Source organism: Nanorana parkeri, unplaced genomic scaffold (genome assembly GCF_000935625.1).
Source record: "Nanorana parkeri isolate BGI_ZX_2015 unplaced genomic scaffold, ASM93562v1 scaffold647, whole genome shotgun sequence".
Lineage (NCBI taxonomy): Eukaryota > Metazoa > Chordata > Amphibia > Anura > Dicroglossidae > Nanorana > Nanorana parkeri.
In genome coordinates, this window is record NW_017306915.1 from 483697 (window position 1) to 510429 (window position 26733).

The window sequence follows — 26733 nt, forward strand, 5'->3', positions numbered from 1 at the left end:
AGAGCTATACACAGAACTAAGTATTCATCTGCTTTTATATCTTCATAAGACTACCAGAACTTGCAATTAATCAGCGAGTTGCTAACCCATCATTTTCTACATATTAATTTTTTACAAGCTGAAAAATGCCAGAAGATATGTCTGACTTGATTTGTGTCAGCATCTGGCACCACCTTGTGCAGACAAAGGCATATATTTAAGGTGATTAAAATTGCATCTGCTTTAGAAAGGAGATGGTTGCCGCTACCATGTCAGCCATGTATAGCGTGAGCTTTCTGCTGTGACCTACATGGCAGCACCAGCAGTGACTGATCCGTAATAGACAGAGAGCCTGTAATTATGGGCAGACATGACTCAAGGTATGATGACCTTGTAGTGAGGAGTCCGTCTGGGTTAATTTTAGCAATTCCGATATCAAGGATTGAAAATCTAAAAGGAATGGAACAAAAAAGTTAATGAGCTGTATAGTTACTTCAAACACAAACTGTCTGGTGTTCCTCTCTAGGAGCAGCTAACAAGGTGTAGAAGTAAAGGTCACGTCAAACTGTTGATTCTGTGACTGGTGACACCTCACTGGTGGCAAAATCACCGATATATAACCAGCACCTTCCATAATGGTTGTCACTTCCACACTGGCTGAAACCCTGAGAACCTCACCCACTAGTGAGGGACCAGCGATGGAATGGTTTGGCCAGCAAGAGGGACCACTATGGGAGAAGGTAAGTGGTTTATTAGCTATCCTGTCACTGGCGGATGGACACCAGAATGTTAGTGTGACATGTTCCTTAAGAAACTGCCAACCAGAGTCTTGTAGAAGTTAGGGAAGGCTGTGTACATTCTGAATCAAATGACAGATGGACAACAGGATCCACAAAACAGGCCTGGGTCATAAGCAGGATTAGGATGAAGTATCAAAGCTTACAAGGACCAGCAGGAAATGTTTGCTGAGCTAATGCCCCAGTGTACTTTAAATATTTGTGAGAAATGTGCCCATCCTGCAATTCCTGCCCACAGAAGGGGGTGCAGGTTACTGGTGCCACACTCAGGGCCACAGAAGAAGGGGATGCAGGTCACTGGTGCCACACTCCGGTCCACAGAAGAAGGGGGTGCCGGTTACTGGTACCAAATTGAGGTCTACAAAAGAATGGTGTGCAGGTAACTGGTGTCATACTCAGGACCACAGAAGAAGGGGTGCAGGTTAGTGGTGTCACACTCAGGCCCACAGAAGAAGTGGGGTGTAGGCTACTGGTACCACACTAATGGAAGGCCGGAGTTCAGCTTTAAGCTGCCCATACTGTTGCGAGGGCATTTGCTGTGCATGCATGACAGTGCTCAAAATTTAAGCAGTGTGTGGCCCCATCTGGATGCACCAGTACAACAAAAGTCGATTTTTCAAACAACTTTTGGGATGGAACCGATCCGGAAATTCTCAGCGGAACATTGACCTCAGCCAATCAGCTGCAGTCATTGCTTGGGTATCCTGACAGTAGCAAATCCTCCACTGTCATAATAAAAGAGCCCATCTGGGAATTTCTCGGTCCATGCTTTGGAGCTTGGATTGAGGAACTGGATGTTTTTTATCATTCAGCCCCACAGGGCAATGAGCAAAAAACCTAAAATGTATACACCGAGCTTTAGGGCCAACTCTCAGCAGAGGACTTCATGAACTTGTAAAGTCCCCTTTACCAGTGTCATTGGAGAGGGGTGAAGGAGCCTTGATCAGTAGGCTGGAACTGGCTTATCAGAGGGGAACACTAACAATCAGAACATTCCAGTCATCTTCACAGCAGAGGCCAAAAGGGATAGCTGTATATTGGATGACATCTTAAAGGTGGCCATACATTGTTGGTTTGTGGGCTGTGGGATGAACTGCAAAAATCCTGTGGATTATCCATCCAGGCTCTATTGTATTCTGACAACCAGTACCCTTTGCTGTCAGAATACATTAACAGTGACTGCAGCTGATTGGTGTAAATATGTCAGCTGATTGCTGTGGATCAGCCCTGTGTATGGCCAGCCCAAGTCATTAGATGCTTTAAATTTAAGATTGCTGTGTTTAGCTCCATGGTGGTGAATTGACGATTTGAGGATTGTAGGGTGATTGCATGAGTGTTTGAAGAAATGTGGCAAGATCACACGCCTCTGGGCAACTCATCATCTTTTTAGCTCCTGGGCTTGCATTGGATCCCAGTTATCATTGGCAGCACCAAACACCACCAGGGCACACATCAGCTGTTGATATTTGGCATTGTTTTAAGACAAACCTGGGCCAAACAAGGACAGTTGTACATTCTTTTAAAATGGTGTCCAGAACTCAAGTTGTTAAAAAGCCCATTCCCAGCTGGGAAAGTATTTATGCTGCTGGTAAGTGAGTAGAGTGAAACACGCAATTTATGGATCAGGTCCATTCACTCACCAACCTTCCTTGCATCTAATCTGATTCTGGGAACTTGAACAGCTGCCAGGAGGCAGAGAGACAACTTTATTGCTGGAGCTTTGATGTTATCACTCAGAGAGTTAATCAATGTTCTCTGCAGGATTGAACTTTATAGTTTTAGAACATCATCTGCTGCAGCTTTTGAGACTCAAGCAGGTTTTGTTCAAAGACTACATAAAGATGGGTCTACAGTGTGTGATTCTTGTTTTTATGTTCATATCTTTATTTGTTGTATAGCCACCGTAAATCAAGGAGAACTTTGGCCCAATAATAAAGCAGAATATAAAATGGTTTTACTAATTAATTTCCCTTCTCTGTCAATGGAAAGACAAAGTGTATACCATAAAACACTTTGCATCTGTCCCGTCCCCTCTCATTACACTGACGGTGAATTACAGCACAGCTAACCCAAATTAGAAATTGGTCTTATTGCATCTTGTTTCCTTTTACTGATTCCAATATGTTTGTTTTTGACACACAGAAGCTAAGGCAAACAGTTTAAAGAAGAACTCCAGTCAAACCAAAAAACTTACCCTTGCAGTGGTGCTACCCCTGCTCTGCAAGGGTTAGTGGAACTCAGTTTGTTTTAAAGTGCACTTACCTGTTAAAAAATGTTTTAACTCATCTACACACTATCCAAAACTAACAAAATATATATATTGCCTGAAGTTTAAACTGTTATCTGCCTTCTAGGATTGAGAAGCTGGTGGATGGGGCCCGGGACCCCAGCGAGTTTCTGGAATGGCAGCGGCAAATGCGGGAGAAGGACCTGGAGCATCAGCTGGCTGAGATTGAATGCCGACGGCTGGAAGGGAAACTGAGCCGAGAGGAAGCTGTTCTGGCCCGGCAGAACCTCATCCAGGAAAATAAGAAGAAAGCTGAGATGAAGAAAGAGGAGGTGAGGTGCTGAATTAGGCAGATTTGCGAAAGCACCACCTCCGTGCTTGTGAATTACAGCATGATGTAAAGCAACGTGGCACCGCTGCAAAGTCATACAATTAATCAGAACGGTTGTATAGCTTTAAGGTAGACAGGATTCAATTATCTGTATTCTGTATGTGTGGCATTATTCCTTACAAATCCCATTCTAGTTCTTAAGACAAACAGCCTCATCCCATCTGTGAAAATAATAAATAATCACAAATAATAGTCTCGCTGCGATCATAAACTACATTAACAGATCTCATTTGCCGTTTTTCAATTCATTCGAGTATTAAAGCAATAGTAAAACACAGAACACGATGTTGGAATGTCAGAGTTGATATACAGTAACATCTCCGCTGATAACTCACTCAGATATCATATGGAATAAACCTCTTAAAGGCAACTTGTGAGGGTATAAATACAGGAAATGCCATTGGTGGCTTGTTTTTAGCCACCTCCCCCTTAATAGAAACAGAATTTTTTTTCTTAGACATTCTGCGTTTCTTTTTTTTAAAGAAAGCTTTACATACAGTAGGTAGCAGAATTGAATACATAGATTTGTATTTTAAAGGTTTAGAGCTGAACTTCAGGCAAACAGATAAAATGCATATATATGAGCTTTCTTACCAAAAGATGTGTATTTCTGTCCATCCAGTCCTGAGAATTATTTGCCACATAGCACAGCACTGTCTGGCAGGGCAGGAGAACTGCGTAAACACACAGAGGTGAATGGGGGCTTGTTTCTGTTTAAATAGTTTGTATTACATTTTTATGTACGAAACAGATAAGGCTTTGCATATGACATTTACAAAGTGGTTATACACTTCAATAAAAGCCTGTACAAATAGGTAGTGCATGGCTCTTCTATGTACCTAGTATTACAACTTAACCTGTGCCTTTCCATGGTTAAAGCAGAGGTCCCTCAAATATAAGGTGCCCTAGCCCATCCATGGAGGAAACACAGATAAATGATATGCCACTTGAGTCATGTAGAACAAGAAAGTAGAATATTAGAAGAACACAAAGACAGATCATTCAATGTAGAATGCTGGGAAAGGTGGAAGAAAAAAAAGGAGATATGGGAGAAGAAAGAAAAAAAAAGGGGGATTTCGTTCCACAGGGTCACCCACTTAAGTATGGTATACACTGTTAGAATTTCGTACAAAATAAGTTGTTTCCGGAAACGTTAGTTCAAATATCTATCAATTAGTATGGTGCAATCGACAAACGAAAACGACAGTGTTCTCGAACATTTTCAAAGGGGCATGTTGGAAAATTCTTCTCTATCGAACGAAGTTCTAACAGTGAATGTGTTTTTTCGCTCGGAAAACCCATTCATTCCAAAATAGAATGTTGAATAAAAACGGAAATTAAACAAAAATTTCAAACGACAAATCGGCAAGTTTCTGATGTCAGTATCGAACGTTCCGATGGTATTTTTTGTACAAACGTTCGTTCAAAAATCTATCCGTGTATACACTACTTTACTCATCAAGTTCGGATGCGGCCGATCGCACTGCGGGCGGGGGGCGTGACTGCCGTGCCATTGACTTCAATGTACCACCACACCCCCTCCCGTCCCTGAACGCAGGGAGATGGCTGGGTTGCGTTTCAGTGCGGTCCTGAGGCCAAACGCTCTGGAACGCACTCTTTGTGGTGTGAACTGGTTTTTAAGCTCCAGAAAGATATTGTATCCAGGGGTCCCAGACACTACTAAAGACTTCCATTCTGTCATTCAGTATAGCAGACAATTTTCCATTAATCATTGTCCAGAAAAGCATGGCCTTGAGCAGATCAAATGGGATAGAAGACATCCTATGAGATCTGGTGATAGTGATTCTGGCTGTTGTGAAACTAAAAGCGACCAATCTTTTGGGAATTTCCCTAATGAGTCAGTTTAGTGGCGCTTTGGATGGGGATTGCTGAGGTTTATTTGAGTAAGGGAGAATATGAAGCTACATGGTCTGATCCAGAATATATGTTGTAAACCAAACCCTTGTGTCTGAAACCCTAGAAACAATTAGGTGAGGAACCAGGAATGAAGGAAGCTATACAAGCTGGAACCTTGTACCTATTTATTACAACCTTATATTTTCCTCTGGCCACAGGTTCACTTTAGACATAGACTATACTTATACTGATCTTTTATTAAACTGTTTTTTTTTTTTTTTAATTACCAATATATATTTGAGTACCAGCTAACCATTCCAAAAGTAGCATTCCAATTTACAGATACTGTAAGGAGTAATACTGAAATAACATTGTAAATGGCCATTATTACATCTCTTGTTCTGTTCTGCCTATGTAGGTTCATGAAGTAATGGCTGTACCTAATGTAGAAATGGCTCTCAGAAAAGATTCACCACCAGTCCAGTTTAATTTTTTTTGCTCAGTGTACATGAAGGTGCCTTCTACAGATAGCTGGCACAGTTATTTATGGCAGGACTGTTCATTGTCTTCTACTCATGTCTGTTGTATAGGTACAGAAGCTGATGCGCCAGTATGCGGACAAACGACTACAAGAAGAGAGGGAGATGAGGGACCTGGTAGAATTAGTGTCCGAGGGGCGCAAGAATACCAAACAAGCACGCCTGAAACTCCAGAAGTACAAGCAAAGAATAGGTATGATATATAAAGTAATGCTGCCCATTAAACATTAGCGGTTAAAGGTCAAGTCCTTACAAACTTGGAGTGTCAGTGCTGGAGGATGGTAACCTATTGTGGCATATACACCCTTTATACCTCTGTGTATTCCTCCTTTATAATCAGGCTGAATATTATAATGGCTGTAGTACGCTGCAGGAAGAGACTTTGCCTCTGGAATCCTGAATAGATGTAAACTGATTGGTGTTTTAACCTGTCAACATTCACCCAAAATTTTAAATACAACTCCACCTTTGTGACTAATTTAATATTGAAAACAGAAATTAGTTATTTAATATAGTATTCATTATCTAATTTGTTTTATATTTAAACAACAAAAATGAATATGCTGCAGCTTACTAGTCCTTAGATTTGGTTGGCTGCATTAGCTCTCTTTTTTAAGGCTAACTACATTTTCTGTGAGTACAAAAAGCCTGTGAGGATGCAGTGTGCTTGTAACATCCTAAGCGCTGAACAGTAATCTCAAACAATTGTAGTGCTGCTCATCCACAGATACAGTGGGAGGAATTTATCAAAACTGGAGCAGACAAAAAACGGAGCACGGCAACCAATCAGCTTCTCTCTTTCATTTTCAAATCTTAACTGAACAAACTGAAGAGAGACGCTGATTGGTTGCCAAGGGCAACTGCTCCAGTTTTGAGAAATTCCCCCCAGTATTGTAAGAGAGTGTTCTCAACCTAGGACAGGAAGTGTGTTATTATCAGAATCACCAGGTAAAAAATAAAGAAAAAAAACACCTGGAAAAAAAGGGAACAAGAGAAGCCGCAACATCTCAGGACCGGTAACCTGCAATATATTTTGTTCTTGGCTTATGATATAAGGCTGATCTGTACAGGCTTTTAGAAGTGTCAGTTGTTTCCCACTGCTTACATTTTGCTTGATACCATGAGGGTCAACAACCCTACAACTGTCTACACCCTTTTTGCATGCTGTAGCATCTACTAGCTCATGGAGGCAGTTCAGTTTTTCCCTTTTGGACTGATCCCATTGCTGGCTTGTTAAGGATCAACAATTGCTGCTCTTGTCCCCTGCTTGGACTACAAATCTGGGTTTGACCTCCCTCATAGTTCAACTCTCTTTAGTTTGACCCTGGAATCTTTGACCTCCAAACTGTCCTCCTCTGATCTCTGTGCAATAATGAGAAAATTCAAGCACCCAAGTTCCAGAAAGCCAGAAAAGTGTATAAGTACACAGATAACCTTTAGAAACCAGTAATCTTCACCACAGTGGGACTCATTTAGAAAAACTAGTTTTGAGTTAGCATTCATTTGAGTAACTTCTAGGTTAGTCTGGTATAATGGAATACCTCTTTTTTTGCTTACCTGCAGTTTCCCACCAGCTTGATGTAGATCATTATCATTTTCAAATGGCTAAGCTAGGAAAGGCCTTGAGATCAGATGTCTGAGCTGTCCAGTAAGGACATTCACCCAGCCATGTCTTGAATACAAGAGGTTTATAAGGCATTCTCAGGTCAGCTGCAGATTGATGTTTTTGTGTCTGACTCTGGACCCTCTCCAAGTTAGACATGCCTGCAATAGCCTCACGGGATTATCTCTTTAAGATACACAAGCCAATGTGACTCTTGTTTAATGGGTGTAGGATGGCAAGGCAAAATCTGAACACTAATCAACAGCTTATTTTAACCATAACAATACTAACATGCACAGCCATCAATATGCATGACGCACTGGCCTTAACTTGGGAATGACAAGAGAAGAAATACATTCAACTTTTCCAAACTCTGCCACTTCTTCACAAAAGCTTCCTTATTTATTCCTTATGAGTGCACCACAGTGGCTTAGTGGTTAGCACTTATGCCTGCCAGCATTGGGGTCCTCTTTCTGAGTACCAGTAAGGTCACTATCTGCCTGGAGTTTGCATGTACTGCTTTTGCGTGAGTTTCTTCCAGGTATTCCGATTTTTTTCCAGCACTCTGGAACTGGACTCAAAGACATGCTGATAGGTCAATTGGCTGCTGTTTAAATTGGCCCTAATATGATATTCTACTGAACATGCCCAAGATGGTTCCCTCACCACCTGCTCCTACAGCTGATAAAGCACACTGAGTCCCCAGGGACAATAGGACTAGAGAAATATACATTCACAGTGGGTGCAGCCATACAAATCCTTCCTTTTAGCTTCCATCAGTGCAAGATAAGGATGACATGTCTTTGCTATTGTAAGGCTTGTAGAAGAAAGATAGGTTTACTCAGCCATTTCTGAGGCTTTTGTTACAAATCATTCATATCTTATTTCCAGTGCAAGAGGTGACAGAGGAGAGCCGGGAACTGTTACGACAAGCTCTGGAGGAGGCTGAAGAGGAATTGAAGAAAAAATTTGAGTTGATCCGTGAGATTCGAGCCATGGAGTCAGTGCCGATCATCAGACACAAGTTTGTGGATTTAACAGAGGTGAGTGAATTTCACTATATGTCATGTCAAAATGATTAAATATTACCAACATGCAGGCGTCAAATGAACTGCTCTGTGACCTCATGTACTGTGATGGTCAACTTTGTAAACTGACAACTTAATATAATTTGTTATATTCTACAACTCCAACACTTTCCTACAGCTGACCCCGACCTTTGGATCTCTCTTTCCTAATACATCAGACTTGTAAACTGACAACTTAATATAATTTGTTATATTCTACAACTCCAACACTTTCCTAGAGCTGCCCCCAACCTTTGGATCTCTCTTTCCTAATCCATCAGACTTGCCCAGATCAAACATGTATACAGATCTTCAAATGCCACTTGTTGAAGAATACCTACCGACCCTTCTTTTTACTTCAACCATTCAACTCTGAATGACCACCTTCCCAACATCTCCAGCCACTGTCATCTGTCTCATTTATTGTATTTAGTGCCCTCTACCTCGTAAGCTGGCCATATCTGAATAGACTCCTTTCTTTCAGCCTGCGGGTGCTGAATTCCCAGGGCCTGCATCTGATTGGATAAAGAGGCTGTTTGGCCAAGAATTTTCAGACTGATTCTTTTGGCAACAGTCAACTAAAAAAATTGACTTTTGTCAAACAGAGACAGGGCCGCCTACCTCTCAAATTTTGTTCCGTGTATGGCCAGCTTTTTCATTTTGGAAACAACTTTTTTTTTTTTCCATGTGTCATATTTTGCACTTTGTCTGGAAGTTTGTAATTCAGACTTTTTATTAGTTAATATGTGTATATTAGTCCTTTATAAATAAAGTATAACAACAATACAATGTCAACAAGAACCATTCCCCCAACTCCCTTAAAGGAGAACTATGACATGAGTGATTTCCACTCACCTCAAAGTTCTAGCCGACCTGTGACAATGAGACTGTCAGAGGTCGGCTCAGTAGATCGGGAGGTGAGCGAACACATACCGGGTTCCCTCACCTCTTGATCCTGTCACAGCTCTCTGCCGTGACAGGGGGAGGGGCTGGATTCCCCTCTCCCCGCTCCGATCTGCCAGCGCTGACTGGCGGAACGGACGGGGGAGGGGGCGGGTACAGCTGGCTCTGGCTCTAGATAGGCAGAGCCAGCTGTCACTCACGCAGCTGGGCGGATCCCGTCATCTAAGTCGGGATCCGCTCCAGGTGCGGCGTCTCAGTATACCGCGAGCTGTAGCTCACGGTATACTAAGCTTAGGGTAACGGGAGGACGCTAGTTTGTGTCCTCCCGTTACCCCAAGGAGAACTATGGGGAAAAACACTGACCCCATAGTTCTCCTTTAAAGCCCCACTCCAGCCCTGGGACAGAAAGGCACAGACAGCAATAAAAACATAGTTAGAACCTCTAACGCTTCCTTACTGTACTAAAAGTGTGTTTTCGCCTCTGATCCCATTGGAGAGATTTCCCATCGCTTCCGGTCCTTTCCTGTTTACTGCAACTTTGCTTTCTGGCTTGTAATTATTTCATTTACTTCATGATGGCATTTTATACAAAAAGATTTATAGAACCTCTTTCTATAAACAATCTGCATGGCAGACAAAACAGTCAGCAACGTTGTTGAATGCCTACTGTAGCCAAATCAGTTATAGGATAAGTCACATGATGCAAAATAAGCTAATCACAGTGGTCGGGGAACTAGAAACCACATCTGGCACAGAGATGTGTAATTTCCTGAGCATTAGTGGTCTCTCAAAACTGCCATCTACCCCTAAATTGTATTTAATCCCAGGGAATATATATATGAATATAATGAGCTGTTAAAAAGGGTGTTAAAGAAATGGAAATACTTGACCTGCCATTCCTGACCTCCTGCTAGTTATCTGGCTGCCTCTGGATTCAGAACTCTCTGACTCCTGCAACTACAATAAATATACAGCAGGTGAAGTCAGACCATCGGCATGCCAGCCAGGAATCGAACATTTTCAGTAGGAGCACAGCTATGGCCGTAAAGTTCTCTTTTAACCTATTTCCTGTAGCATCTTGTGTATATTTAGGTACAATCTACTGTGTTGCTGAAGAACTCATGCTACCGATCTTCCATTCCTTTTAGACTGCAGGACATGGGCTGAACTGTGAGATGTCCATTGCAGAGCTCCATGAGCGGCTGTTCCTGCTGAAGGAGGCTGAGAGGAAAGCAGAGGAGGAGAAGAGGGATCAGATCCTGGAGGAGAAGCAGAGCAAACAGCAGCTCCTTCTGGACACCTTGGAGCAGATCTCACTGCACAGGGCAGCTCAGGGGAAAGCGGCTCTTCTCAAGTTAGTACAATACACTGAGCTTTCTTGAAAGCGATATAAAAGTGGGTGTACAAAATATGACTGATTCTCATATAACTGGGGGTTTGAACATATCAGGCACCAGGCCTTGTAATATCAACCCTCTAGGGTCAAAATAAGTCAGTGTTCACAACATAGTGCAATCTTTCCTGAGCCGTGCCAAGCTCGGCAGTTATTCTCAAATTCAGGAAGAGGTTTATGCCTTTACTCCACACTGTTTTTGTATTATAATTTAGGTATAGAAAATACTGGTTAATAGGTTAGACTTCTTATGAGATATGTGCATAAGAGCCAAGTCCATTGTAAATTGAAATTCCCCTTCTGTTCTCAATTCTGTACCAGAAAAACAAGCAACACAAATATGAGGATTCAGTAGAAGAAGCCCTTTCTTTTGTCATTGAAGATTCCTGTGTTGGAAGAAGGTGGCCTTGTGTACCTAAAGAATAAACAAGCTTGCCTTCATATGAACACCACAACAGGCCAAAAACTGCTATAATTACAGTAGTCTTCATTCATTAATCTGCAGCCTTAAAGGAATTCTTCCACCCCAGCTGGATATACTCACCTTCTCTCTGCTGGAAACAGGAGAAGTCATTCTGTATACAAGCCACTCAAGTAGTAGCTGACATATGTGATAGTGCTTGGTGCGGTCAAGTGGAGTAAGTCCTATGCTTCTCCATGCACAGGAGAACTGGCTATTTTCTGTCTCTCTAGGCTCAGAATGCAAAGGCGGTCAAATGAAGGAATGGTGGTTATTTGTTGCCCGGGAAGGGGGGATTAAAGAAAACCTGTTGCTTTGCCCTCCATTAATAACCATTTAGGACCCTTTAAAGTGAACCTTTGGTCAGATTATGCACACTAAAGTATTTACATATTCTGAGCAAGCAGTATCTCTGGATCTACAGGCGTTGTAGAGAAATACATTTTCTGGCAATTACATCTTAGTTTTTTTTATATACAAGAACAGATTTTGACAGTCTGCCAGCCCCCTGATGTAAACAGGTTTTTAAGTCAGTGGTGGACGGTGGTCAACTTTCTTAATATAGGTTCCTCTGACATCACATGAATATTCAGGGAATGTAATGCAACATAAAGCCGTCAGGGACAAAAGACATACCAAAGGAGACTGCAAACATGCTATAGAAGTTGTTGGAGACTGGGGATTTGCTTCAGGAGACATAGACAGAAGACACCCTTATAAGACTGCTAGACTGCTCTATGGCACAGCATAGAAGAGGATTCAGCAGTACACCTACATCTAAAGGAAAAAGGTCACTCCTTTGAAGACAGTCAAGTACGCATCTTGGACAGGGAGGAGGACTGGTTTAAAAGAGGTGTGAAAGAGGCCATTTATGCAAAAATGGAGAAGCCAAGCTTGAATAGAGGTGGTGGTGGGTGAGACATCTATTGTCTTCCACATACAATGCTGTTTTAACACCTCTCTCTGGGCAAGTTAACCTCTTGCCGTCCACCCGTTAAGAAAAAACGGACGGACGGCAGACTCGCATCTCCAGACGGCATTTTTTTCCTGCTCGCGCGCACCGCTTGTTATTTCAGCCGTTGTATGGCGTGAATTTCGGAGCCCCCCCCCCATCGCGAGTGCCGCCATCTCCCCCTCCTGACCCCTCACCTTTAATCCCGGGATCCGCTAGCCCATCTGCGGCCAGGGACCGGCTCGGGAGGGCGTCAGGAGAAGGAGGGAGGGAGATCAGTTCCTTGCTGTTCTCCCTCTGTAGTGTGAATGCAGAAGTGATGTGTATAGGTGAATAAATACCACCAAAATAAAGCTCTATGTGTCCCCAAAAAAGGGTATAAAATTCATTTCAGTACAGCGCTGCATGACGGAATAAATGTCAGTCAAAGTACCTCAATGCTAAATACTGAAAAATGGCCTGGATGGGAAGGGGGTTTAACACCGCGGATGTCAACTGGTTAATAACACCTTCTAGCTCCAATTAGACAAATGCAATCAACACCTTGTTGTGACTAACAGATTATGCTGATTGGAGCAACATTCACAATATTTATCCCCAGAGAATTTGTGTACAACTCATTCTGAATTGAGAAAGCTGGTTGCATAACCAGTGAAACGTCTTCAAGAAAAATACAGCAAGTCCAGTTGCCTTGACTTAATTTTTACAGATAAGACTGCTAGAGTTCGCTTTTACATAGCTAAGATTCCACATTTGTGCTCCATACAGTCCCCTTACATATTTTTTATGTCATATTATTATTTATGTCTCGCAGAAAGATCTATTAAAAACAAAAAACAGAAAAACAAAACATTAAAAGAGAACTATGGCCCAACCTTTTTTTTGCCATAGTTTTCTTTAGGGTAATAGGAGGACATATACTTTTGTGACCCAAAACTCAGCATATAAAGGGCTATTGCCAGGACAGCCAGGATACATCTCAACAATATTGTTGGGAACTACTCTGCTACCTGACTGACAGTTGGATCTGCCATCTCTAGAGCTGTGCCCACCCCTCCCCTGTGCGCTCCTCCAGTCAGCGCTGGAGGATCGGAGAGGGGAGCTGGGAATCCCTATGGGGAGCTGTGACTGACAATCACCACTCTCTGCAGGGAGATGATCGGGAACTGAGCAATGAGCGGTTTGTAATCGCTTAGTTATGAATCAATAGAGCCGACGTGTGACAGCTGCAGCGTCCCATGTCGGCTCTAAGTGTACTTCACTCTCCCCATAATTCTCCTGTAAGGGATGGACATTGCAGAAAAAAATAACTAATAGAACCCGTTTTAAAAATATATTTCCTTTACTGGCATGAACCTAGGTAAGGAAGAGAAAGGCTTCTGTATGCAGGGGCCCCAAGGCTTTACTATAGGTATCAATGGGCTGTATGTGGCCCCTGGGCTACAGGTTAAACACCAGGGTTCTCAGCTGTTAGAGACCAAATGAAACCCAACTTTAGAGTCTTTATTATGATATTTGAGGATCTTTGAGAATTAATAATGTCACATTAAAAGCAGATAGATAAGCCTTTTTTTAATAAGAACTCTTTTTAAAAGCTCTTTAACTACATGTTAGGAATACATAAATTGGTTCAAGCTAATAGTCTGCACTTTAAAGCCTATTCCCAGGAAAACCTTGCAGTTGGGCTACCTCCACCGGGAGCGATGTGAAGCTCTTTTATGTACCTGGTCGGCACTCCCGCTTGCTTCACGACGGGCACCTGCATATTTTCCCCCTACCTCCACGGAGGGGAGAAAGCCGGGTGCTGGGCAGTAGTCAAGTAAGTAAAACTGCTCTACACCAGTTATGTCCTATAAATGAGCAGTTAACCCTTGCAGTGCGGGGGTAGTCCTACTGCAAGGGGAGGTTTTTGTTTCCCAGCTTTAGGTGCTACTGCAACTTTAGGAATCAGGGCCAATTTGTAAAAGTGTTAAAACAACACTTCAATCTATAAATAAATACAATTCTAAATGTATAGTCATGGAAATACAGTCTTAGAAAATATATCCTGCTAAACTCCTTTGGGCACGCATAGCAGTGTAACTGGCAGAATATGTGAGCAGAAATGAAAAGTGTAAATTAGAAGTTGACAAGAAATGATCTCACCAATGTATTCTAGAGAGACACCTGCAGAAGAGGCCTGAGAGTCAGATAGGACATTAGCTCCATACCAGTTACATTGGGGGAATTGGAAATTTGTCACTTTTATGGTGTAAATATAGGTGCATTTTACATGTGCCAAATTAACAATGTTATAAGACAAGCTCTATGTAGAGTTGTACCAATCGTGCCAAATCATGTTAAAAGTTCTATATGACAGTTTCTATAAATGTCTGATTGCGTGCAACAAAATAATGAGGCACTGGCACCCATTTTATAACTTAAAAACAGTTCTAACATTATACACCATTACCACAGTGGTGTAAATACTGTACTGAGGAGGGACAACAGCGCCAATCACCAGCACTGCAGCAAGGAGAGGAGGATGTGTATGGAGGGCCAGTGAGGTGCAGGAATGAGAAGAGGATAAGTATGAATGGCCAGCGAGGTGCAGGAAGGAGAGTAGAGGGAGACATGTATGGATGGCTTGTGAGGTGCAGAGAGGAGAGGGAGATGTGTATGGACAACCTAGTGAGGTTCAGGAAGGTAAGAAGAGAATGATGTGTATGGACGACATAGTGAGGTGCAGAAAGGAGAGATGAGAATGATATGTATGGATGGCCACCGAGGTAAAGGAAGGAGAGGAGTGGGAGATGTGTATGGGTGGCCAGCGAGGTACAGGAAGGAGAGGGGGATGTGTATGGATGGCCAGCAAGAGGCAGGAAGGAAAGAAGAGAAGGATCTGTATGGATGGCCAGTGAGATGCAGGAAAGATAGGAGAGCCAGATGTGTATGGATGGTCAGTGAGGTGCAGGAAGGAGAGGAGATGGGGGATGGGCGTACAGCGAGGTACAGGAAGGAGAGGAGAAGAGGATGTGTACAAATGGCCAGCGAGATGCAGGAAGGAGAGGAGGGAAGCATGTGTATGGATGGCCAGCGAAGTGCAGCAATGCAGGGAGAGAAGGAGTAAGAGACATTTTGGGATGGATCGGTAGAATCTGACCTTAAATGACTTAAATTTTAAAACAAATTGCAGCTTACCTTTTTAAGATGCTCTTTCTGCAAGCTCCAGGACTGAAAAATCCTGTTTAGTTCTCATTGTCTAGAGCAGGCCTTCTTAAACTTTCTCCACTCGTGACCCCTTTTTGGCCGAGGAAATTTTTAAGGGACCCCAACGTCGGTTGGTGTCTCTCCCCCTCCCCCCAGCGTCAGTCGGAAAGTCAATGTAAAAAAAAAAAAAACCTTCCTGCGCACACGTGCTCAGGGGGGGCCGCGACCTTAACACTACACTGCAAATTTTACATTAAATTGAAATAAAACAATCTAGCATGCTGCCCAGACCTCCTTGGTCGCCTGGGCCCCTCACACAAGTACCGGCCATTCCCCCTGATGGTGGTCCTGGCCGGGTACTCGGGTCGGGACCCCCCTGTCCACTTGCGGGAACCCATATGGGGTCGCGACCCACACTTTAAGAAGCACTGGTCTAGAGCCTTGGTTATCAACTGGTGGGTCGTGACCCAAAAGTGGGTCGCGACCTCGTGTTCAGTGGGTCGCTGCAAGCCTTCCACTTCTTTAGGTTAGAGGCTTTTAGCCTCCACCTAACGCAGCACTGTCAGTTCTCACCATTTGAAATATGCTGCCCAAGCGCCGAGTGTTAGCTTGAGGTGAGGTAGGCTGGAGCTGTGGCCACTAGGGAGCTCCATCCATACGTGCATGCCATCATATAGAGGTGTCTGGACAAGAGTGAGGTCACATTCTGGCTCCCGTCACCTCTACAGGGTGCGCAAGGGAGCTGTACAAGCAATGCACGCATGGATGGAGCTCCATCACAGCACAGCATACAGTATATGTGTGAGATTATGTCTGTCAGTGTGTTTGAGGGCCCATTCACACTAGTACAGTGCGTTAATCGAACAGTCCTGTGTCATTAATGCACCGTACAACACAAACGCACCTACTACACGTTCTGGCGCAGGTGCGTTGCCATTCATTTGAATGGCACCCCGAACGCACCTCTCCCCCACAGTTCAGTCATCCACACCAGAACACGTGGCACCGCAATGCCGTTTGTTCCATTGCAGTGCGACTTGGGTCACGACTTAATGACCAAGGAGAAATGTGGGTCCTGAGGTTACACAGGTTGAGAACCACTGGTCTAGAGGGTGTTTAGGGAATTTTGTTTCAAATAATTAACCCTGTCTGTACTATGCAGGCATATTTCATTATCATTTGTAAACTAGGTGAGCAGGATTGTCTGTCCTAACGGAATTAAAGATCTTGGGTATTGTATATTAATGTAATTTTGAGAAACTGTCCCTCAGTCTGTCTCTTAGCTACACACTGTAGTGCCCTATGTATAATCCTGCTCCAAACATACAGCTAGAAAGGTAGGAAATATTTACTAAAATCATTTTTCAATACGCTGTGTTAATGGGAACTCATAACAAAGATAGTGGAGGGTTTTGACTGCAAATTGTAAACATTTTGATTATTACAAGCAGTCTGTTGTTTGGCTTGAAATAATGTGCTGTATTTGGCCACCTACAGCAGCTAATGCCAGGTAATGAAATACATGTGAGCCCCACCAATGTACAAATCTTTAGATATTTGCCATTGCGTATTCACAGTCTGCAGCAACATCAGCAGAGCATGTAACCCATCATCATGCTGTTCATTGTCCTAATCTTACCAGTCACAAGAGCATCTCCATAGTGTTCACTATCATCTTCCATAACTGTAGCTGAGAACTAATTGGACTCATTTGTTATTACCGGTAAACGTTTTTATAAAAGAAACAATGAAAGGTTGACAAAAAGCATCATGGCAGTTCATCTTTTTTTAAATTCTTTATTTAAAGGAGAACTATGAGGTAAGTGTTTCTCCCCCGTAGTTCCCTTAAGGGTCACGGGAGGACACAAACTAGCGTCATCCCGTGACCCAAAGCTCAGTATATCGCGAGCTACAGCTCACTATATACTGAGACCGCCGCAGCTGGAACGGATCGAGATCCACCCAGCTGTGTGAGTGACAGCTGGCTCTGCTTATCTAGAGGCAAAGCCAGCTGTACCCGTCTGTTCCACCTGTCAGCGCTGGATGATCGGAGAGCGGATGGTGGGGGGAATCCCTGCAGGGAGCCGTGACTGACAGTCACGGCTCTCTGCATGGAGATTTTCGAGAGTATGTGTTCGCACACTTCCCGATCTACTGAGCCGACATGTGACAGTTTCATTGCCAGGCGTCGGCTCCAACTATGCGGTTGAGTGAAAAGCACTCACCTCATAGTTCTTCTTTAATTCTGTGAGGCATGTACAACAGAGTATTAAAGAACGACATAGTACAGAAGTAAAATAAAACAGAGGAACTTTGCCCATAGCTTTTTATTCTTTGCATACCTTATTTTACTTTTCCTTCCCATTCTTCTCACAGTGGCCATGTTTACATGTTTAAGGGCAGATTAATACAGTATAACTTCCTTTATTTCCTGGAACTCTGGCTCTGTGACTAGAACATGTGACCATGCCTTTCCCTGAGATCTTGTGAGATTACAGATGAGATTTCCCAGCAATGCACTATGATGTAACCTTCCTAGGAAGCAGTGGCGTAACCAGACTTATTGGCGCCCGGGGCAGAACATTTTTTTTCGCCCCCCCCCCCATATTATATAAACATCCACTAGAACTGTACCCCCCACGTTTAGCGGGGGTCGTGACGGCGCCCCCCCCTCAGTCCTGCGCCCGGGGCAAGTGCCCCCCCGGTTGTTACGCCACTGCTAGGAAGCAATGCGTGGGCACTTTGCATCACTAATGTCCAAGAGAACCAGAAAGTGGAAAAAAAATAATTGTAGATTATAAATGATGTCTCTGTAATTAGAATAAATGATTAAACGCATGCAGGGGCAAGCCAAAGCGTAAATCATTTCCAAAGTGCACTTTTTTTTTTACACTCCTTGTGACAGTTAGTGATAATTTCTTTAATTTATCACAAAGATTTCCTGCCAAGTGCTTTCAATTCATAAAACCATGCCTATTATGTAACATTAAACTCAATATACTTGCTAATAGGCCCCTGCTGTAAGCTCTGCATATATCCTTATAGTCTGTGTTTTTGTAAAATTTTGTATCAGAAATGTAACAATTCCTTGTTAGAGTCTCGCTATACATTTCCCGAAGTATGCGTGCGTTTCCAGATATTAAAGGAGAACTATGAGGTGAGTGAAAATCACTCATCCTCATAGTTCTAGGAGACGTGTGACAATGAAACTGTCACACGTCGGCTCAATAGATCGGGAAGTGAGTGAACACATACAATTTTTTTTGTCACACAATAATTGCGGAATGTTTATCGGACCGCAGGCACATTGTGCCTGCGGTCCGGTGCGATCAAAATAGTGCTTGCAGCATTTTGATCGCACCGGACCGCACTGCAGGCACAATGTGCCTTGCAATCCTGTGCGGGCGATTGCATTGTGGCCGGAGGGCGTGGCTACGTTGCCATTCACTTCAATGGCCTGCTCCTGCCCCACTAAAAAGTGAGTCGGCCACAATGCGAGGCATTGTGTTCTGGCCAGAATTGGGTCGGAACGCACTGCACCTGGTGTGAATGGGCCCTTAGCATAGTGCAAACAAAAATTCACGTGCACCGCCACATCCAGCCAATAAAAAAATATAAATATTATACATAATTTTTTCCAGCTATTTTACTTCTTCGTCAGCCAGCAGTGACCCACATCCTCAGGTGTTAAACTCCAATGCACATTACTTATGTTAAAAGATGTTAAAACACGCTTAATTTTAAAATATACAGCAGAAAAATCACTCCATTACCTGATTTATTTACCAGTGGCAGCATAATTACCTCATTTTCCAGACTGCTAATTTACATGCAGACGCGGTGCAGCTGCTCTAATAAATATCGTTCAAGATGCAGGCCTATTTACATGGCACAGCTGCAGCGACAGCCTCCGTTTACCTGAATGTTGTATCCCTGGTGGCAGAACCATAATATAGGGAGGAAGTGCTAGAGTTGGGATTTTATTTATTTATATATATATATATATACACACACTGAGTGGCCAGATTATTATGACCACCTGACGTTTGTAGGCAAATTAGCTATAATTTCGTGCTGAACTTGCTAGAGGGCCAGACCATTATAAATAGGGAAGCAGGTTGTTTACCACAACAGTAGAAGTGATTTTTTTCTGAAGATACGGGTAAACAACGCGATGTAACCGCCTTTGAGCGTGGGATGATTGTTGGCGCTCGGAGCCATGGAGCGAGTATCGGCAAAACAGCAGAATTCGTTAAATGTTCAAGAGCAGCTGTTGTTAAAGTGTTTAAAGTCTGGACTGTCAGCCGAAAATCTGGGTCTGAACGTGCGAATTGTGGCCGTCAGCGACTAGTCAATGTTAGGGCAGAACGGAGAGTGGCAAGACTGGTACAAGACAACAGAAGGGCAACAGTGCAGTGTCAGATTCCTCGCATCACCTTTCAACATCTCGTGGAGTCACGAGGCGGCCCAGCGAAGTCATCTCGTGGAGTTATCTCGTGGCCCAACAAAGTACTGATGGGGTGGTCATAATAATCTGGCCACTCAGTGTATATACCCCACTACCACCCTGTAACCTTTCTATTCGTCCATCTACCCAAAACTGATCTTTGAGCTCCTGTGGCTGTTATGAGGGAGTTTTCCTATCCTTGATGGATCTTTTGTTGGGAATGGAAAGAGGTGGAACTGCCAAGGAGGACAGGAACAGAGCTGGGAATTATGGGCAGGAGATCTTGCTGTTGGAGCATCTGAAGAAATGCAAAAAGTTCGGCGCTGACTTACCTATAAGAAAAATAATGCTTTTGGGTATACTGACCCTTTAATCTGTATATTTGTGCCTTTGTGGTTAAAAATATTATCTTTAAATGTGTAATAAAACTATCAAAGCTATGACACTACAGTAACAGTATGAAGAAATGTATATTTGGAAACATTTCCTTTTGGCAGTGTAGCAGGTTGTTTACCACAACAGTAGAAGTGATTTTTTTCTGAAGATACGGGTAAACAACGCGATGTAACCGCCTTTGAGCGTGGGATGATTGTTGGCGCTCGGAGCCATGGAGCGAGTATCGGCAAAACAGCAGAATTCGTTAAATGTTCAAGAGCAGCTGTTGTTAAAGTGTTTAAAGTCTGGACTGTCAGCCGAAAATCTGGGTCTGAACGTGCGAATTGTGGCCGTCAGCGACTAGTCAATGTTAGGGCAGAACGGAGAGTGGCAAGACTGGTACAAGACAACAGAAGGGCAACAGTGCAGTGTCAGATTCCTCGCATCACCTTTCAACATCTCGTGGAGTCACGAGGCGGCCCAGCGAAGTCATCTCGTGGAGTTATCTCGTGGCCCAACAAAGTACTGATGGGGTGGTCATAATAATCTGGCCACTCAGTGTATATACCCCACTACCACCCTGTAACCTTTCTATTCGTCCATCTACCCAAAACTGATCTTTGAGCTCCTGTGGCTGTTATGAGGGAGTTTTCCTATCCTTGATGGATCTTTTGTTGGGAATGGAAAGAGGTGGAACTGCCAAGGAGGACAGGAACAGAGCTGGGAATTATGGGCAGGAGATCTTGCTGTTGGAGCATCTGAAGAAATGCAAAAAGTTCGGCGCTGACTTACCTATAAGAAAAATAATGCTTTTGGGTATACTGACCCTTTAATCTGTATATTTGTGCCTTTGTGGTTAAAAATATTATCTTTAAATGTGTAATAAAACTATCAAAGCTATGACACTACAGTAACAGTATGAAGAAATGTATATTTGGAAACATTTCCTTTTGGCAGTGTCCGATCATTTCAAACTGTCTAGAAATATTAGATTATCCCATCCTGGCATCATCTGATCATTTCCTTTACACTGGCAGTATCTGATCTCTGCATCCTCCATATATTACTTCCAAGCTCAGCTTTCTTGAGGGATTTTAGTGCCAAAAACATCTAAAAATTAGACAGAGCAAAAGTCTCTCTTAACTTTAATCCCAACACGAAACTTTTACTGCACCCTAAAACTGGATTCTCCCCCTTCCCCACCCTTAACACTTACACCTCCACTACCTGTGCCCTAACACTTATCCCTCCACTGCCTGTACCCTAACACCTATTCCTCTGCTACCTGTACCCTAACGCTTATCCTTCCCCTACCTGCAACCTAGCTTATCCCTCCCCTACCTGTACCCTAACACTTATCCCTCCCCTACCTGTACCCAACTTATCCCTCCGCTACCTGTACCCCAACACCTAACCCTCCCCTACTTGTACCCTAACACCTAACACTCTCCCATACTTGCACCTCAGTACTTATCTCTTCCCTTACCTGCACCTTTACATACCTTCCAGTGGCGGACCTAAGGAACAAAGGGCCCTGGTGCAAGGTCTTCCAGCGTTGCTGTATCGCCAGAAAAATTGCATAATTGCTCTCACTGCGACGTTCGAGGCGATATGTAACATGTGCAGCACAATTGTCGTTTTTTGCACGTAGGCGCTCCGACGCGTGTGTATCTGGGGGGCAGGGGACTTAAACATTTTTCCCCATTTTTTATGTTACTTTCATTTTTAAACACTTTTTTTTGTACACTAACCCTATTGGTATTACATAGGGAACTAACAAGCACCCTGTGTAATAGCAGATAGGGTGTGACAGGTCCTCTTTATGGAGGCATCAGGGGTCTTTAAGACCCCTAATGTCACCTAGAGACCCCAAACAAGCTGAGGAAGCGGAGATCTGCTTTCCCAGCTTCTTGTCCTGGCTCTGAGAGCCGGAGACTGTGTACAGTGACACCGGAAGTGATGTAATACACAGCACTTCTGCGTCCCGTGATCGGAGGAGAGATCAACGGCTGGAAGCGGCTGAATCTCTCTCTGATCATTGCGGGGAAACCCACTGACCCAGTGGCCACTGCGGGGGTACCACACGGTACAAACGATCCGGCGGCTTCTCAGACACCAGATCGATTGTAAGTTACACAGCAATCACCTGCTGTTAAAAGCAGTACCAGGAGCACGGCTGCCGGAGCAGCCGTGTTCTTGTTTTACCCACTTCTGCAGGCCGCCGTCTATAGACATACTGTGGCCCGGAAGTGGTTAAAGTGACATTCATTTACATTTTTTCCCCCTCCCCCCAATGTAAATGCCAGCACTTACCTTAAGGTGACATTAAACCCTCAGATTTTTTAACATAAAACAATACTGTAATGTGCGCCTTACTGTAATCCGTGGTAGTTTCCCTTCTCTTTGCTGCTCTTCCTTTTAAATCCTCATGTCTTCTCATGCTTGGGTAGAACTTCCCTTTTCAGCTCAGGGCCTCTTCCTGTAGTGCTGGCTCAGGTTACAAACCTATAAAAACCTATACACAGACACCATGTATCCATTCCTGAGACAAGGCAGTCTGCTGCAAAACAGAAGTTCTGCCCAGCATGAGAACAGATACAAATTTAAAAGGAAGAGCAGCAAAGAGAAGGGAAACAACCATGGATTACAGTAAGGCACACATTACAGTATTGTTTTATGTTAAAAAATCTGAGGGTTTAATGTCACTTTAACTGATGTCTCCTAATCCGATCTTCTTCTTTCCTGTAGTTTTCATCTGTCCCTCCAGCGGTGCGGCGGGTCTCCGATCCTGCGCTGACTCCTCTGTCCTTGCTGGCACTTCCTGTCCCACGGTGTCTGCATGCGGGTGCATGCGTCCATAGACTTACCTTGTGTCTCTCCTTGTCTCCCGGCCGAAAATCCGAACTGCGCATGCGCCCGCCCCAAGATGCTTTGCGGCCGCCTGAGCAGTTTCGGATTTTCAGACGGTAGCGTGCGGCGAAGACAGGGGTAAGTTTAAACCGTGTTAACTATTTGCATATATCTACTGCTTGCTACCCTCATATATATGCAAAAAAGCCAGAGAGTTTAATAACCCTTTAATACTCACCTGATCCCTGGAACGACCGACAAGCGCAGCGTCCCGACTCTCACGCTGTCATCATATGCATACAGATCGTGCCGGTTACTATTTAAACCGGCGCGCTGTGTGCAGCTTCTGAGAAGATACGCTGTTAGCGTAGTGGGGAAGCCGGCTGCGCATTTTGCATCGCTCCCGCTACGCTAATAGCGTATCTTCTCAGAAGCTGGAATACACTTGATCTTAGCCAACAGGCTGTGAAGTGAGGTTGCCTACCTTTTTTTTTTTCCAGCCTGCAGTGCGTGCAAACGAACAACAAAAGTGAACAAAAAAAGTGCATGTGGAACACACACAAAAAATGCACAAGGGTGTGTCAATGTGGTCCATCTTCCGAAGAGAGACGGCCCTTCTCTAACTCCCCGGGGAGCAAGGTTCCTCACGGGGGAAAGGCACTCGTGTCCACCTAGCCGAAACCAGACGGACCCATTCCTCGTGGTCACCCGAAGCTAACCACTGAGTACTAGGTTGGGGGCTCTCCCAAAGATAGACCCCCAATTCAGGGGAGGAAGGAACCTAATGGCCACACATCCTCCCCTAGACTTCAGGGCAGGCTCGAAGACCTGAAACCTCCATCCAGTGGGGTAAAAAATAACACTCATAAAAAAGTGAAATGCACAGACAATGGGGAAAAATAAATTGTGCCAATGTGCAAACAATGGCTAGGCCTTGCGACCTGGTATAAAAAATTGACCCTGGTCTTAGCCAAAAGGCCTAGCCCAAGAGGCAAGGAGAATAAAGCAATAGGTGCCGTGACCAGTGTGTCATTCACACTAGTGGGGTCCCAAACCCAAGAGTGGTAATAAGGCACCCCCAGGTCACCACTCCTGGGGGGTACTTGGCACTGCAGGCTCTCTGCCTTCTCAGCCCATGGCCAGACTAGGTAGTCCCATTCAAATCAGGAGGAACTAAGCCATGCCAGATCCCAGACACTAGGGAAGTAATCCCGACCCCAACTCTTACGTGAATGGACGCTGCTTTCGGTTTCCATCCCGCAGCCAGGACCCTTTAAGAACCCCAATCATATCAGGCAGAGTACTCGGAATCCAGCCAAAAGGCCAGTAGAGCGTCTCCTTTCCCCTCCTGAACACTGTTAAGAACAGATACTACACTTGATCTTAGCAAGAAGGGTGAGAGGTGAGGTTGCCTACCCATGGGCTAGATGATGCTGGCTGGACATCATCCAGCCAGGAAATGAGGCGGGCTTTATCTGACTTGCTGCAGCTTCTAATGCTCATTGTGGTATCAGAGGAAGCAATTTCAGTCCAAGAGAAGAGCCGGTACAACTGTGCAAGACTGGAGGGAAGGCCAGAGTTCAGATTTATTAAACCTGGTAGTTGTTTATATTTGAAGAACGTCACCAGCACACCAAATCAATTGACTGCATCAAGTGTTCATTTATTGACGTATGCTGTCTCTCGGTTGCAAGTGCTTTCGGGGCCACGCAGGGTCCCCTTCATCAGGCTCAGAGATGGCTTCATCAGGCGTCACCTCTGAACACTTGCTGCAGTCAATTGATTTGGTGTGCTGAACGTCACGTTCTTCAAATATCTACATGTGGTGGTGCCATCCGCAGTCATTTTGAGCCCCCGTCTGTATATCTATATGGGAATCCGGTAAGGAGTGCAGCAAGTATCCTTCTCTTTTTGGTAGTTGTTTATGACATGCAGTACTTTAGCAAACTAAACATCACTCAGGATTTACATCCACTTCCATTCTATCAAAAGAATAAAAGAAAACAGTGAAATGAGCAAATATTGTGTAAGCAGATAAATGGGAAGAGCTGGAATCTTTGTTTTCTGCAAAATGTTCATTTTCACAGGCAGCCAGTGTAATTTTCCACTTCATCTGCTTCCCTAACTCAAAGCTGCAGAGTCAGGCCCAACTGGCTGTTAAGTGTAACAATGAATCACTCATGTGACGGGCCACAAATGCGCTGCAATGTGCACGCACTAATCTGATTAAAACAACTTTGCATTATTAGGAGAAAATAGATCTCCCCTTTCTTGTGGCTGCAATCAAGGTATATGCGAGAATTGCTGATTTCATTCATCTTTTTTGACAGGTTGGAGGAGAAAAAAGCAAAATCTCAGTTTGGAAAAGCTGCTGTGGCAAAAGACGATCGTGTCACCGAGCTGCAGAAAAAATTGGAGGAGAAAATGACAGAACGCACGAGACAGGCCGAGGCCTTGAAGCTAAACCCCCAGCGGAACATTGCCAAATCGTCTAAGGTAAATAAATGGACGGAGTGGATGAAACAGGCGGCATTGTGGGTAATAGAGTTACACCGCATTCCCAGCGGTTGTGCATTGCTACAAAAACAAACATGTATTAAAGAAGAACTTACCCTGCAAACTTACCCTTGCAGCACCTTTTGTCTAGGGGGGTGCAAATAAAACATATACACCCACCTGGCCATTATTTTGAACCTAGACAAAAACAAGTACTTAACCGTTGCAGTGCGGGGGTAGCCCCACTGCAAGGGATAATAAAACTTTTCCTGGAGTCCTCCTTTAATGTACAGGCCATACACAGGGGGAGGATGAGGTGAAGGGGTTAATGTACAGTTCATATACGGGGGCGGGGGAATTTATCAAAACTGGAGCAGATGTGCATGGCAACCAATCAGCTTCTCTCTTCAGTTTGTTTAGTTAAGATTTAAAAATTAAAGAGAGAAGTTGATTGGTTGCCATGCACAGCTGCCCCAGTTTTTGTCTGCTCCCGTCTTGATAAATTTCCCTCAGGGAGTATAGAGATGAGGGGGTTCATTATTATTATTATACAGGATTTATATAGCGCCAACAGTTTGCACAGCGCTTTACAAAATGAGTGAGACTATACAGTTACAATACAAGTACAATAGGAGGGCCCTGCTCGTGACAGTTTAGGATTATTGTGCAGGATAAGAGAGGTGAAGGGGTTAATATACAGATATGTGGGAGACAGAATGCAGATGAGATGTACAGGAGAAGGGTGGTGAAAGGATTCATAAATAACCCCACAATAACATTTATTACTCCCCCAACTAGAATCTGCTGCTGCCTATGTGAATGAATGAGAATGCATTCATGGAGTTCTCTGAGCTGGACACGCGCACAAAATGTAAACACAGTGCCATTTAAAAATGCACTGCAGGAGGAGGGCACACGAGGGCTTGGGTGAGAGCAGCACTGCAGGATGAGGGCACACGAGGGCTAGGAGGAGAGCAGCACTGCAGGAGGAGGGCACACGAGGGCTAGGAGGAGAGCAGCACTGCAGGAGGAGGGCACACGAGGGCTAGGAGGAGAGCAGCACTGCAGGAGGAGGGCACACAAGGGCTAGGAGGAGAGCAGCACTGCAGGAGGAGGGCACACAAGGGCTAGGAGGAGAGCAGCACTGCAGGAGGAGGGCACACAAGGGCTAGGAGGAGAGCAGCACTGCAGGAGGAGGGCACACAAGG

General features: G+C 44.1%; 1 protein-coding gene across 1 annotated transcript in view; it reads left to right on the forward strand.

Moving 5' to 3' along the window:
- Positions 1-26733, forward strand: part of CFAP99 (cilia and flagella associated protein 99) — a 69904-nt gene that overhangs the window by 37117 nt on the left and 6054 nt on the right. The window contains exons 11-15 of the mRNA XM_018563276.1: positions 3131-3335; positions 5842-5983; positions 8285-8436; positions 10512-10717; positions 25360-25525. Of these exons, the coding sequence (XP_018418778.1) occupies positions 3131-3335; positions 5842-5983; positions 8285-8436; positions 10512-10717; positions 25360-25525 (871 nt within the window). The remainder of the gene's footprint in view (positions 1-3130; positions 3336-5841; positions 5984-8284; positions 8437-10511; positions 10718-25359; positions 25526-26733) is intronic.